The sequence below is a fragment of the Panthera leo genome, chromosome C2 (assembly GCF_018350215.1).
Source record: "Panthera leo isolate Ple1 chromosome C2, P.leo_Ple1_pat1.1, whole genome shotgun sequence".
Taxonomy (NCBI): Eukaryota; Metazoa; Chordata; class Mammalia; order Carnivora; family Felidae; genus Panthera; species Panthera leo.
In genome coordinates this window covers 58112348-58126645 of record NC_056687.1, presented here as the reverse complement: position 1 = coordinate 58126645, position 14298 = coordinate 58112348, and the positions used below count along the sequence as shown (strand labels likewise).

The 14298-nt window shown below is 43.8% G+C and overlaps 1 protein-coding gene across 3 annotated transcripts in view; it reads right to left on the bottom strand.

Annotated features, from left to right (window-relative positions):
* Nucleotides 1-7573, bottom strand: part of PHLDB2 (pleckstrin homology like domain family B member 2) — a 110539-nt gene extending 102966 nt beyond the window's left edge. Inside the window, exon 1 of one of the 3 annotated variants that reach the window (XM_042955110.1) lies at nt 7540-7573. In XM_042955110.1, the coding sequence (XP_042811044.1) occupies nt 7540-7543 (4 nt within the window). In that variant the 5' untranslated portion in view covers nt 7544-7573. The remainder of the gene's footprint in view (nt 1-7539) is intronic. The other 2 variants (XM_042955111.1, XM_042955112.1) reach the window with 2 other exon arrangements.
* Nucleotides 7574-14298: the final 6725 nt, after the last annotated feature.

Here is a 14298-nt window from a genome sequence, read left to right as displayed (position 1 = left end):
GACTCTTTTTTAATGTTTATTTTATTTATTTTGAGAGAGAGAGAGTGAGAAAGCAGGGGAGGGGCAGAGGGAGAATCCCAAGCAGGCTCCACACTGTCAGGGTAGAGTCCAACTCAGGGCTCGAACTCACTAACCATGAGATCATGACCTGAGCCGAAATCGAGAATTGGACACTTAAACAACTGAGCCACCCAAGGCGTCCCTAAAAATCTTTGAGGACTCTTAGTGAAGAGGGTAAAACATCAATTATGGGCCTTAAAAAAATTTTGTGCTAGTTCCTTGAATAAGACTTGTTTGTATGAACTTTAAAATATTCTTTAGACTCCCCAAGGAATTTGGCAATAGATTTCCTGTGATAGCTCTCTCCAGCCAGTGAGGAAGGCGAGAGGGAGGAGGCAAAGCAGAAACAATGTCAAAACACCTATGGGCCATTCATATTCCCTTCCCACCAACAAAATTCCTGACTTTTACCTAAATCCCCAAGATGCAACTTTTATCAGTTAGACTCACATGTATGTTTACACCATTATTAAGGGAGCTTTAGCAATATTTAAAAAGAGAGACAATAATAATCCAAGAAGCACGTGTATATATATAATATATATACTACATACATTTATAATAAATTAAGTAGAACACGGTAACATGCTAGGAAAGGTCTCAAAGCACGCTGTCTCCAATTATATAAAATAAGAGACACGAAGGAATATACTAAACGGCACCACAGAGATGCTATCACTTACATCTAGAATATGAGAAAGGCTACAGAAAAAAAAAACACAACAAACCAATGTCTTCAACCAGCATATGGCAAGGGGAAAAAAGGAACAAGACAGAGAGGGAACTGTACTAGATTAAAAGAGACTCAGGAGAGTTTCTGAACATTGACAATAACACAGATGATATTATAAGTACTGCTATTTTTTTCAGGTGTCCTGATGATATAGTTACATTAAAAAAAAAAATCCCTATCTTTTCTGGGGCACCTGGGTGGCTCAGTTGGTTAAGCTTCTGACTCTTGATTTCGGCTCAGGTCCTGATCTCAGGATTTGTGAGTTCAAATCCCTCATCAGGCTCTGCTCGGACAGCAAGGAGCCTGCTAGGGATTCTCTCTCTCTGCCCCTCCCCCGCCCTTGCCCTCTCAAAATAAACTTAAAAAAAAAAAAATCCTAATCTCTTAGAGTTATATTTTAAGAGTTACATATTTTAGAGTTATATATTTATTTATGAATGAAATAGTACAGTGTTTACAATTTGGTTTATAACAATCCATATTTTGGGGGAAGAAGTAAGGTTTGCACATGAAACAAAGATTAGCATTACATATGAAAGATACATGAGATTTCACTGTATTATTCTGTTAACTTTTGGGTATGTTTAAAGTTTCTCATAATACAATAGTTAAAAAGTGAGATGTATACATTTTGCAAATCAATATGAATAAAAATACATGAACATATACTGACTTAAAAATTATAGTGGCTCACTTACAAAACGTGATAGGGTCAAATCGGTGGCTCCTAGCTTATTTTTTTTTAAGTATGAAATGTTAACCCTCTATCATAGTGAATTAAGCTCCTAAAACCTGAGTCTTTTAAGTATGTGGGAGAAGTTTGAAAGAAAAAATGCACTGTTCAGATTGCAAGTGTCAGGCCATTTGTTATATTCGGAATGCTTGCACGATAATGCTAGGTGCAGTAACTAAATTTCACCACTATGTGTGCCCAAAGAAAAACCATCTCTTCAGACAGTTAAAATGTAAAAGTATTCACAAAAACTGCCAACCTTGCTATATAATGAGGAATGTGAACCTCAAAAAACTTAAATACTCACACTTTATAGATCTATGCTAAGAGAGACTGACATGCTTTGTAGATTCTTAAATTAGGTGACTTCCTCTTTGAAAGTGAGAGCGTTAAAGGAAACTATAGACCCATATTTTTAGGGTTCTTTATAGAATCCTAAAGCAGTTTCCAGTCAACATGAAGATTCCTGAAATTTTCCCAAATAAATCCAATGTTTCCAGATGTTTCTTACTTCTGATCATGGGAATAATTCATCCCTGGGTTGAGGTGACTCTGACTATAGACCTTGGAAGAATCCTCCTATTATGTGATCACTACAGTGAAGATGAAACCAGAGAGGTAGGGGGGAGTCACAAAATAGCTAAACCGGAGGTCATGACTGTGTGTACACCCTCCTTCAGGTCCACTTCCTGAAGCAGAGGGGTACTCCAGTATCCAATTTCCAACAAGAACAATATTGACCCTAGGATCACAAGGGAATAAAGATGCTCTCTCTTGGCCCTGAAACCACCCCTAGGGACTTGAATTGGAAGCTGAGAGTCTATGGGACCAAACTCTGATCTTTCCACCACCCTGTCCCCCCATTCCAGTGTCCGATCAAAATACACTCTCTTAAGAGTCATTTTGTAATCTTCCAAAGTAACACTCGCCAAAACCCAAAACACTACATTTCCCATTCTCTTACCCAAAACTTACAAACTGGGAATAGTTGGAGCATGTAGGCTCAGGAGAGATGGAACACAAGGGGACCACATCTTCCATAGTTGTGTTTTTCCCTTCAACCCAAAAATTGAGCCGATGGATTTTAAAAATACCATAAAGTAAACAAAACAGTAATGATACCATGCCTTCATTACTTAATGGTTGATTACAGGGAATGGGTATTACAAGACATTTAATTTTCCCCTCTCCTGATGCCTACCTTTGGACCATACGTTGCTCAAAAGGATAAGAGAAAGGACTTGAACCAGAGATCTATAATCAACTAACTAAATTAAATTTAATCAATGCAGTTGTTTATAGCTCTGGCCAAAAGACCTAATAAAGGAAATGGTTTCCTCGGGGTGTTATTCTTATTGTAATGGCCAAAATAGTAGAAAGAACACTGGACAGACTGCCAGGAACATGAGTCAGGAGACCCGTCCTAGTCCTGGTTCTGCCAAAATCACCAACAGAAGTTAAAGCGGGAGCAAGTCACTCCTGTCTTCACCTTGTGTTAGCTGAGGTTTCCCATATTTAAAATGGTAAGGGTGAACTGGGTGTTCTTTCTGCTCCAACTTTCTGGAGCAACAGATAGATACTGGTTAAATAACACAGGAGTGCCAGTTATACAATGCAGGACATGGAAATGACCAAAGGACAGAAACATGTTTTAGTGATAAGGTAGCAGCTACCTAATTGGGAAAAGCTTGCACCGGTGCCGTTGCTCATGACATTCCAAGGGCGTGGTAAATTGTTTCAGCATAACAGAGTGGGACAAAGGCCTGGTCAGAGTTACATTAATGCAATATAATACGGGTATTTGATTCAGTGTGATGTATAAGAAATATGTGCTCTGCATTCCCATGGCTTGCAATTTCCTTAATAAATCTTAAGCTGTTTTCGAAAACCTACTTCTGCAATGACGTAAGCAGTGTGGCAGCCAGACATCACTTCCCAGTCTCCTCTGAGTATCTCTTGGCTATGAAGCACTATTCACACTGGGTCTGAACTGGCCAAAAGAATGCAGGAGCAGCCTTTCCTCTGCTTTTTACCTGCCCTTGTTTTAGCAGTACACTGGTCAAGAAACACACCTAGGAAAAATCTTGTAACCTTTAGCTTTTTGCCATTCCATATGTTAATTCCACAAGCATACTACCATCTGGAAAAGTCACACACAATGTGTAAACCAAATATTCTAAGCTGATCAACACTAATTTCTGCTGAACTCCAGATTTAGCAGCAAGTCTCAGAAAAGGCTGACCCTGCTTGAGGTAACGATATTAAATATTGGCATGCACAAACTTTTCCTTCCCCTTCATTTGCAAAGTAAGAAAAAAGCAGCAGTTTGTGTAATAAATCAACTTTCACACTCTAAAGAAAAAAAAATAGCTCTTGTAAAAAACTCTCCAAAACGTTTCCATGTAACTTTGCTTGCTATTCTAGGTCTTACTTATCTGTTTCTTTGTACAGCAAGCTTCTCCAAACACTGGCTTTCCCACCAACACCTCAATAAAATGAGTTTTAAACCTGGGTTTCTATTATTGACCACTAGCTGCTATAGATAAAATCTTGCCTTTAAAGCACATAAAGCACAAAGCTTCTTTTCAACATGTAAGAAACATCCCTAAATATCACGAAAACAACTGAAATTAACGCCTAGAGGATTCAAATCCTGTGCGACAAAGACAAGTTCTTGCCTAACTGTTTATCTTGAAGGGATGTGACACCCTGAGCTACCATTTTTGGTCTTATTCATTTTCAAAAGACAAGAGTCACATTACTCAGATGCCAATAAATATTTCCAGCCAGCAGTTATTTAAAAAACAAAACAAGGCCAACGCCTGTCTTCTCTCCCATCATCTGAAACAAAAGTAACAACAATAACTACAAGGAAGGTGATCATGGGAAGGCTGCCGCCTTCTTTATTGTAGTACCTGCAGGGCGCAGACCCCTTAAAAAAGTCACCACTTTCAAATCATTTCTAAATATACCACCACATACTTGGCTTTGAGGTGCACCCATTGGCTAGTCATCAAGATGATAAGAACTTACCTCAGCACAGTTCAGAGTTCTGACCTCTCCCAAGAAAGGCATACTAAAACAGTCTCCTCTAACGCCAGGACCTCCCAGACTTGGATTGATTATAACTACCCTGGCAGCAACACTTAGCACACAGACCTAGAATTCCTAATCACAGGCTTAATGGCTACTCATAGAAATGTAAATGTACGAGTACATGTTTGTAACTGATTGTAACTGACTGGGCACAAATTTTTTGATATTTCAAAACTCACGGAGATAACCCCTTTCTATAAACAGAGCCATTCACAAACGCCATGCTTTTTTAAACTCTCCCAGAAAATTAACAATAGCTTTACACTATTGTCATATTCTTCCCCATCAGGGAAACGGATGGAATGGTAGAGACTGGGGTATAAGAAAGTAACAGTGGCATAGGAGTTAGATTTGACTTGCAGGCCCCGCACTATCCAGTCAAGTGAGTGCATTGGAGGCAAAGGAGTCAGATTAGAGGATTCCTTTTATTCTCAGGATTACTTTGTCTTACTTGCCCAAAGGATAGCTAAACTTGAATGGTCTTCAGATTCCTAACCCAAGTTCTTTGCAATCCTACTTATTGTAGACAGCCATTTCATCAGCTTATGAATTGCCCCCACAACTGCTCATTTCCTTATATGCCAGGTGGCTTTCCAAACCTCATACTCAGGAGGCCTCTCTCATTTCCCTCCTCTCCATTCATGTACTCTACTCTTAAGCCATGAGGCAGGGAGGGATGGAAAATCTCAAATGTTTCTATTTTGTACCTGGATTCAAAAGCAGCATCTGCTAGCCTTGTGGAACCATCTGTTGCCCACTCTGCCATGGGAAGGGTAGTGTAGGCATCAGACGTAGAGTGTCACAGATCACACAATGGAATTATCTCCTTCTTAGGGCTGACACACCCAGGCATATGCTCCACAGTCACCATGGCTAATGTTACTCTTCCCCAAGGGGTTTATTTATTTCCTCATGAAGAATGGTACCTCTAAATGCTCACAAAGGGTCAGGTCCACTAATAAAAAAAAAAATTACAGTTGCTTGAACATCAATTGCTGAACTCCCTAATTCTGGGTTGTACCCAGGACTAAGTCTGCCACAAACTCATGTGTGATCTTATGAGTCACTAATCTCCAGGCATCTCCGTTTTCACATCTATAAAATAAGAAGGTGGAACTTGGTGATCTCTGAGGCTCCCCTGTAGTCTAATACTCCCAAATTCTGTGATTTTTAAGTGAACAAAGTTGTCGATAAACACAAGTTCTTTCACATCTTTGGTATATTAAGACTCTTAATGCCAACGGCAAAAGAATCTGGTGCTGACAAAAAGGCTTCTATGACATGGTCTCTTGTGTTTAACAAGAACACAGTTGGTTTCTTGAGGATCCAAGTTAGATTAAGATCCCTAATCTTATTAACAGATGCCCACGAGGTAATACTCTGGTATTTTAGTGTATTATTCTGGAGCAGTATTCTAGATTTTGGGGGCTAGAGAATTCTTTGTGCCTGTTCTGTGCATTGTAGGATATTACATAGCAGCTGAGGCCTCTACCCACCATAGATGTCAGCCCAGTTGGCAGGGGGTGGGCTGTTCTCTACCTCCAGACGGACAACCAAAAATGTCTCCATACGTTAGCCAATATCCCTTGGGGAGCAAAAGCTACCCCCACTTCCAATTGAGAACCACTGCTATACTGGATATCAGGGCTTTAAAATAATGCACATCACTTAGAAGTATTTTTGTGGTTGTTGTTAGTTTCAAATGGGTGACATTTACACTATTAATAAGTAAAGTACACCAAGACCTAACAGTCGGGTTTATAAAGCACATGTATTCCACTTGGAAGAAGTACAAAGCACAGCCTTTACAAATCGTTCATAGCACACTTCCCTGCTAAGGGTGGAGAATTAGCACACAAAGTCATAACCTCAGCTGCTCTTTAAAAGTTTCCTAAGGAATCACGTTTTTCACAGTAACTTCCCTAGTACACTCTAGAAACAATCCTTGCTTAGAGACTTCACGAAAGGGCTTTGACGAGAATAAGGAAAACCAATGGTTGGTTTAAGCACTTTGGTTGTTTCTTCCTTCTCTTGTGCAAAGCCAGTAAATAAAAAATGTTTCCGCAAAGGATGCTAATGAGTTTTGGCTTTGGTCTATATCCTTTAAGATAGGGCTTAGCAAACTCTTAGCTCAATGCCCCAAGTATCTTTTTCCTCCACCACTTTAAACAGGCATCCAAGAGACACCCCCTCCCTACAGTCCTTCAGTCCTCAGCCCAAAGGAACAGCAGTTGCCAGCTGCATGAAACAGACTGAAGGCTGCAAACTGAAATGATTAGTACTCTTAACCAAACATCTCATTTTCCCATTGGTGAGAAAGGCTGAGATTTGCAAACCTCTGGGTCTCAGGAGGTGAAGGCTACACCAGTCAACTAAGAGCAAAAACTCAACTCTCCTTGGTTTTAAAGGAAATGCCAGTTATACACGTTTTGAGAACTTTACAGAGTTTCTAAAGTACATATAATGTTTACATTTCCACATTAAAAATGTAAGGTGAAAAAAAAAAAAAAAAAAAAAAAAACGCTTTTAAAGAACTAAGTCCAGGATATGAAAAGGGAATCTTGAATAGACACAACTGTTACTTTTCAAAGAACTCAGCTCTTTAATCAAACAAATATTTACATAATTGACGGCAATGGTACCAGGGATATAGCCATTCTGTTAAAATACTGGGCAACTCTAAAGGTTTATTTATCCCAAATCCAACTACTCTGTTGCTGTCCTACCAGGAAGCAAGAATTCAAGTGCTCTCAGGGCAAAAGTTTAACCCTCTGAAACTGAACTTCATTTAGATCGCTCCCAGCTGAATTCAGGCAAAGTCAGAATCTCAGGGACGTATGTCAAACACCTAAATTAGACCGAACGAGGAAGCTCGAAGTTACACTCCAGTACTTGAAAAGAAGTGTCCGCAACTTACACATTTATAGAATGAAGGGAAATATGGCTGACAAATACTCCTCCTAAAAGGAATCCACATTCGTACGCTGCTTCTTCTAGTTCCACTCCCAGCCGCGCTTGGCAGTGATGAGCTGTGCATTCTAGAACTCGTGAGAGCTACTTCAGAGCTGCCGGAGGAAGACTTCCAGGGATGAGGGCAGGGCCTGCCCAGAGTATTTCCAGCCCCAGGCCAGTCTACCAATTTAAAAGGCTGCGGGCACAGTTCCCTCTTCCATATAAGAAAGGTAGATGGGCAGCCTCTGGAAGCAGGTTGGACTTCCGAAGCTCTTTCAAACAGAACACCTCCCCCCTGGAAGGGACAGCCTGTCAGCCTTTTAATTGCCTGGCGGTGGCGGGAGTTAGCCAGCTCCTGGACACTTTAATTTAAAGTGATGACTGCTGGAGCTAAGTTACTGAATGCACCAGCAAACATTTCAGCCGCGCCTCCGCCCTGCCCGACGCGGGTGAAACAGGGGTTCAGGACATTCCTCAATGCTTCCTCCAGCCGCTGTCTCCAGGGCTGCGGAGACCGCCAGACCACAAACTTTTGGAGATCGGAATCTGAGGTTCTGCACGGTTCAAACTTGCGAGCCCCACTTTTGAAACAGTGGAATCAGAAGCGCAGCCAGTCAGATATTTGGGGGCGGAGGGGGGTCTTTTTCTGAATCCCGCGCCCCACACCATCCTGCAGCAGACCTTCTCTTTCCTCCGCCCATCGCGACAAAGCAGCTCTCCACCGAAGATCCCCATACCTCTCCCCTTGGTCATTCCAGAGTTCTGGGCAAAAGTTGCCTCCGGTGCCCCCCCAAATCCCGCCCGTTCCCTGCAATCACTCTGTGAGAGTCTCCCCTACGCCGACACTCTCCTGCAGGGTCCAGCCATCCACCGGGGTCCAGGGCCCCCCAAACTGCGCGGCCAGGGTTCCGCTAACCCCAGCCCGGGCTTTTGTCCCTACAGCCTGCAAGAGAAGCAAAGCAACTCCGCGTCCCCGGCTCCCACTCACCGTCTCATCTTTCCTCGAGCCGCGGTTCTCCACCGGCCCCGCCGCCCTCTCGCCTGGCCCCGGCCCCCGCCCTCCCTCCGACCCCGGCCCCCCAGGCCGGGCCCCGCCGCAGCTCCAGCCGCCGCCGTCCGGCCACTCCGGGCTAGCGGTGCGCAGTCAGCGCGCCCCTCCTCGGCCCCGGCGGCCACTGCCTCCTCTCCGCCCCCAGCCCTCCGCCGCGCAACCGGCGGCGACCAACTCGGCGCGGGGGAGGCAGCGCCCCCCAGGGGCGCGGCCCGGACACCGGGAGCCGGCGCCGCCCCCTCCTGCCCGCCGGCCGCCGCCCCCCCTCCTCACCTGGCGCTGCGGCGCGGCGGGGTCCCGGCGGCCAGGGCGGGAAGGCGCGCTCGGTGAGCCACGCCACGCCGTGCGCTCCCCCTCGGGCCGCGGTGGTGGGCTCCGCGCGCCGCGCTCTCGGGCCCCGACCCCTTCACAGCCACCACGGCGGGCACCCTGGGACTCGAGGCGGTAAGGCGGTGAGCCGCCCAGCTCGCGGGCGGTGTGCACTCGGGCTCTTCACGGCTGCTGGAGGAGCCTGGCTGCTCGCCCCGGCTCCCGGCGCCAGTTCTCAAAGCCGCCTCTAGTGCCTTTACAGTCCCGCGCTAGAGACGTTTGTGGCAGGCTTTTTCTTTTTCTTTCTCTTTTTCTTTTCTTTCTTTCTTTTTTTTTTTTTTTTTTTTTTTTTTACGAGCTGGAAGAAGGGCGGGAGGGTACACGTCCTCGGGTGATGATTTCCTCGCCCGACGTGAAGTTTCAACTGGGAAACTCCAGGTGACCACACCTCACCTGCTCCCGACAGTTCGCCCGCGGGCAGGTACCTGATGCGTCAGAAGAGCAGCTTTGCGAGCTCCTTGGGAAATGGCCTCAGCTAAGGGCTGATGATTGGAACTAATTCTGATTTCCTTTCGGTAATTTCTTTTGAAAGTTTGTTTTCCAACTTTTTTTTTTTTTTTTCTCAGTTGCTGCAACCAATGAGAACAATGCTGGTGGTGAATGGCCTCCATCGAGTGCCTCGGACGAAGGCACCGAAATGGACCCAGGGCAATCCGCGGTCCATCTGGGCACGCGGTAATGTGAGTCTCTGCCAAGTCGGGAGCCCTTCTCTGGGGTTACAAAGATAAAGGCCGCCGGCCCTCGAGGAACCCGCAGAAGCAAGGAAGAGAGCACCATGAAATGCAAGCTATTTAACTTATGCTCTGTATGGTTTGGGGGAAGTTGTTTTAGCTCCTAGTAACAGTTTCTTGGTCTACAGTGCAGTAATAATGATACTGATGCTGGAAGTCGGTTAATAAGGTTTTGCATAATGTAGGCAAAGTACCTGACACCATGAGTGGCCCTAGTAGTCACCCAACAAATGGCTTCTTTAATGCACTTTTCGTTTGTGCAAGAAAAAGCCTGATTTCTAATTTCAGGGAGAGACTCATCTATGAACTGCTTGGTGTTTTATAGAACTACCCCATCCCCACCCGGTCCTGGCTCTTTGCCCCACAGAAACATACAGAGGCCAATCCAAAGGTTAAGTGCTCCTGCAGTTTTCTCTTCTCCTACCTCATTAATTTTTTCCCTTTATTGGATCATCTCCATCAACATAAAATCATGCTACTTCTCCCATCTTAAAAACAAAAAACTCTTGAATCCACTTCCCCCACCAGCCACTTGCCCCTCTTCTGTTCTGCTAAAGCAAAATGCCTGTAAAGAATTTTAACAAGGGGCACCTGGGCGGTTCAATGGCTCACGCATCTGACCTCCACGCAGGTCTCATGGTTCATGAGTTCAAGCCCCACATCAGGCTTTGCACTGATAGCCTGCTTGGGATTCTTTCTCCCTCTCTCTGCCCCTACCCTGCTTGCACTCTCTCAAAATAAACAAATAAACTTTAAAAACAAAACAAAGAATTGTTAACAAAAGCCGTCTCCATGTGCTGTCCTCCCATTTACTCCAGTCAGGCTTTTGCTTTGACCACGTCCCTCAGATTCTTCTTACCGAGATCAAACTCTCAAATCAAAAGGTGTTTCAGTCTTTACCTCACTTGGACAGTCAGCAGCAATTAACAGTTGATCACTTTCTCCTCCTGGAAACGGTTTTGACTTCCACACCACCATGTTTTCATGGCTTCATTCCTAACCTTTGCCTGTCCCTTCTTTTCTCCCAGCCGCTGAGCTGTGGAGTGCCCAGGGTTCAGACTTTGGATCTCTTGTCTATCCACACTCTCTCCCATGGTGATCTCATCCTGTTTCATGGCACTAAGTACCACCTATGTGGTAACGACTCCCAAATCTCACCTCCAGCCGGGCGTTCTCCCCTGAACTGCAGGCTTCAGGCAGTTGCTCACTTGGATGCCTATAGGGCTTCTCCCACTGAACATTTCCAACGCTGACATCCTGAGAGTCCTCCCTCTGTCCCCCACCCAACCTGTCCAAACTCAAGTCTCGCTCCTATCAGGCCTAAAACCTTGGTATCATCTTTGATTTTCTATTTCTCTTGCATTTCCAATCCAATCCGTCAGGAAATCCTTTTAGCTCTACTTCAAAAGAAGACCGAGAATTCAACTGCTTAGCACCACCACTGTTCTTACCACCCAGGTCTAACCTACCATCATGTCTTCACTTTGATTGCCCTAACCCTGTTTCTACTTTTGCCCCCCTCTGGGCTCTTCTCAACACACTAGCCAGAGCAATCCCTTTCAACAGGAAGCTCATATCCCTCTTCTGCTCAAAACCCTGCGATGAACCCCATCTCAATCAGAACAAAAGCGAAAGTCCATACAATAGCCCAGAAGGACAATACATGATCTGCCTTTCTCTAGCCTCAGCTCCTACTTCTCTCACTTCACTTACTTAGCTCCTGCCACAGTGGCCTCCTCGGTATTCCTGGACTAGATCCCTGGACAGGTATGCTTCCATCTCAGGGCTTTTATGCTAGCTGGCCTCTCTGTCTGGACTTGTCCTCTCCCCAGCTGTTTTGCTCCCTCACTTCCTTCAAGACCCTGATCAATTGTCACCATGTTCCTCAGGCCTACCCTCAGTATTTAAAATTAAAAATGCATTCTTCATATAGTAAGCTTTCTTTAGTGTTTTATTGACAGAATTTTTACCTTCTATAATATTATAAAATGTCCTTTAAAAGTTGTATTTGTTGTCTAACTCTCCTCACTAGAATAGGAGTTCTGGGCGGGCAGGGATTTTTGTCTGTTCTCTCCAGAGATAGATCCCCAATGCCCCTAGAATGATGGCTGGCATTTAGTATGCACGGTAGCTTTGGGCCAGAGCACATGGTTGCAAATATTTCCTTGCCCAGAATGATGCCAGTTGACCAGATAGACATTTTCAAGATGGTTGTGCTCCCCCAAAGGGTCTGAGGAGTATGTTTACCAACACATACATGGGAGGGGCTCAAAGAGTATTTATTCACTGTGACTTTTTAAAGTGACTAAAGCCAGTGGTACTTCTCACTCCTGCTTGTGTTCATGTGGTTTTCTTTCTTTTTTTTTTTTTTTTAAATTTTTTTTTTTTAACGTTTATTTATTTTTGAGACAGAGGACAGAGTATGAACGGGGGAGGGTCAGAGAGAGGGAGACACAGAATCGGAAGCAGGCTCCAGGCTCTGAGCTGTCAGCACAGAGCCCGACGCGGGGCTCAAACTCACGGACCGCGAGATCATGACCTGAGCCGAAGTCGGCCGCTTAACCGACTGAGCCATCCAGGCGCCCCTCGTTCGTGTGGTTTTCAATAGCTTTCATTATTCCACGGGCGCCTGAGATGAAGCGCTCCCCCAAAAGGTGCAAAGCTTAAACTAAATGTGAAATGCAGACTCCAAGCATCTTAAAATGTGGAGAAGACACTCAAAATGTAACACCAGCTATTATGTAATAATTCTTATCAGAATTTCTTTTAATTATGATATTTTTAAAAATAGAAAAAAAATGAGCTCTTTCCTTCTACTTTTTCCATTTCCTGGGTTCTTTACAATGAAGTCCCCTATGTAATCCCAGACCAGAGCCACACCTCACTCTATCTGCCCTTCTCTATTGTCCAGTAGGATTTGGTGTCGTAAACAACACAGCAGAACTTCCTTCCCTGTCCCCTTCTCTAGGATCTGGAGTGGTTGCAATACCTGATTTTACTTTGCTGTTTCCTCCCCTGAAGTAGGAAACGGAGAAATGTTGCACAAAGTGATATTGTAAATTACTTATGAGTTAGTGCATTTGGAATTAATTTTGCTATTGTGCCTTCTCATCAGCAAACACCAGTTGGACCTGATTAACTCATGTCCTGAACCTGAACATCTCTTCCTCTCTCTGCAGTGATAGCCTAACACATCTTTATAGCTAGTAACTTGGGCCATTCTCAACCCCAGTCCAACTTGTGGAACAGCTTACTTGTACTGATGTTCTCTTTAATATTAATCCTATATAAAGAAGTTGTTTTTTTTTTTAATTTTTTACGTTTATTTTTACTTTTGAGAGAGTGAGAGAGACAGAGCATGAGTGGGGGAGAGGCAGAGAGAGAAGGAGATAGAATCCAAAGCAGGCTCCAGGCTCTGAACTGTCAACACAGAGCACTTACACGGGACTCCAACCCCCAAGCTGCAAGATCATGACCTGAGCCGAAGTCAGAAGCTTAAACGACTGAGCCACCTAGGTGCCCCAAGCCTGTATAAAGAATCGAGAATTTTTTATTTGCAGAGTGCAATGGAAAGATCACTGGTCGTGGAGTCAGACAGCCCTCTGTCAGCCCCATTGAATGGCTGACCCCCATTTGAATGGCTGACTCAGCCCCATTTGAATGTGTTACTTACTTTCATTGAGAAACAAGCTTCTTTTCTGAAAAATGAGACTGATAATACCTGACTCGTATTTTAATGAATGAATGTGATAAGGCACCATGCTTTCCACAGGAGATAGGTAGCACCCAGGGAACACACGAAAGTGTAGTTTTTTTTTCCTTTTTTAAAAAATAAAAATGGTATATATTTAAGGCAACATGATGATTTCATGGACATACAAATAGTAAAAGGTTTACTAAGCCTAACATATCTTCTCACATAGTTACCTTATTTGTGTGGGTGGTAAGGACACCTGAAATCTACCCTCTTATCAATTTTCCAATATTCAATACAATATTATTAACTATAGTCATCATGTTGTACATTAGATCTCTAGAGTTGTTTATACTTTTAACTTCAACTCTATACTCTTTGACCAGCATCTCCCCACTTTCCCCACCCATTTCCCCCATCTCTCTGCCCCCAGTTATCACCTTTCTGCTCTCTGCTTCTATGTAATCGACCCTTAGATTCCACATATAAGTGAGATCATGCAGTTCTTTTCTTTCCATGTCTGGCATATTTAAAGTCCTCACCGAAAGAGTCGTTTCCAACCACACTTGTCTTCTCTTGTGGAACTGTTGTCAATGACATCAACCATTTTGTTTGGATTATCCTATGTTGAGTTCCACATCATAAACTCATTTTAGAATTTAGTACTAAAATAAAGTTTCTCTTTCTTAAAAAATTGATGTTCCTTCATTTCTTAGAAAAGGTATTTTGTCTACTTTCACAGTGGATTTGCCATTGTTGTTAAGGAGAACTGTGTAAACCCATGTTTCCCTTTGTATCCTGGTTGCCAGGAAGCTCAAAGTCATTAAATGATTGTACTATGGAAATAAAGATTTTGCTTCCTACCATTTTTTTTAAACA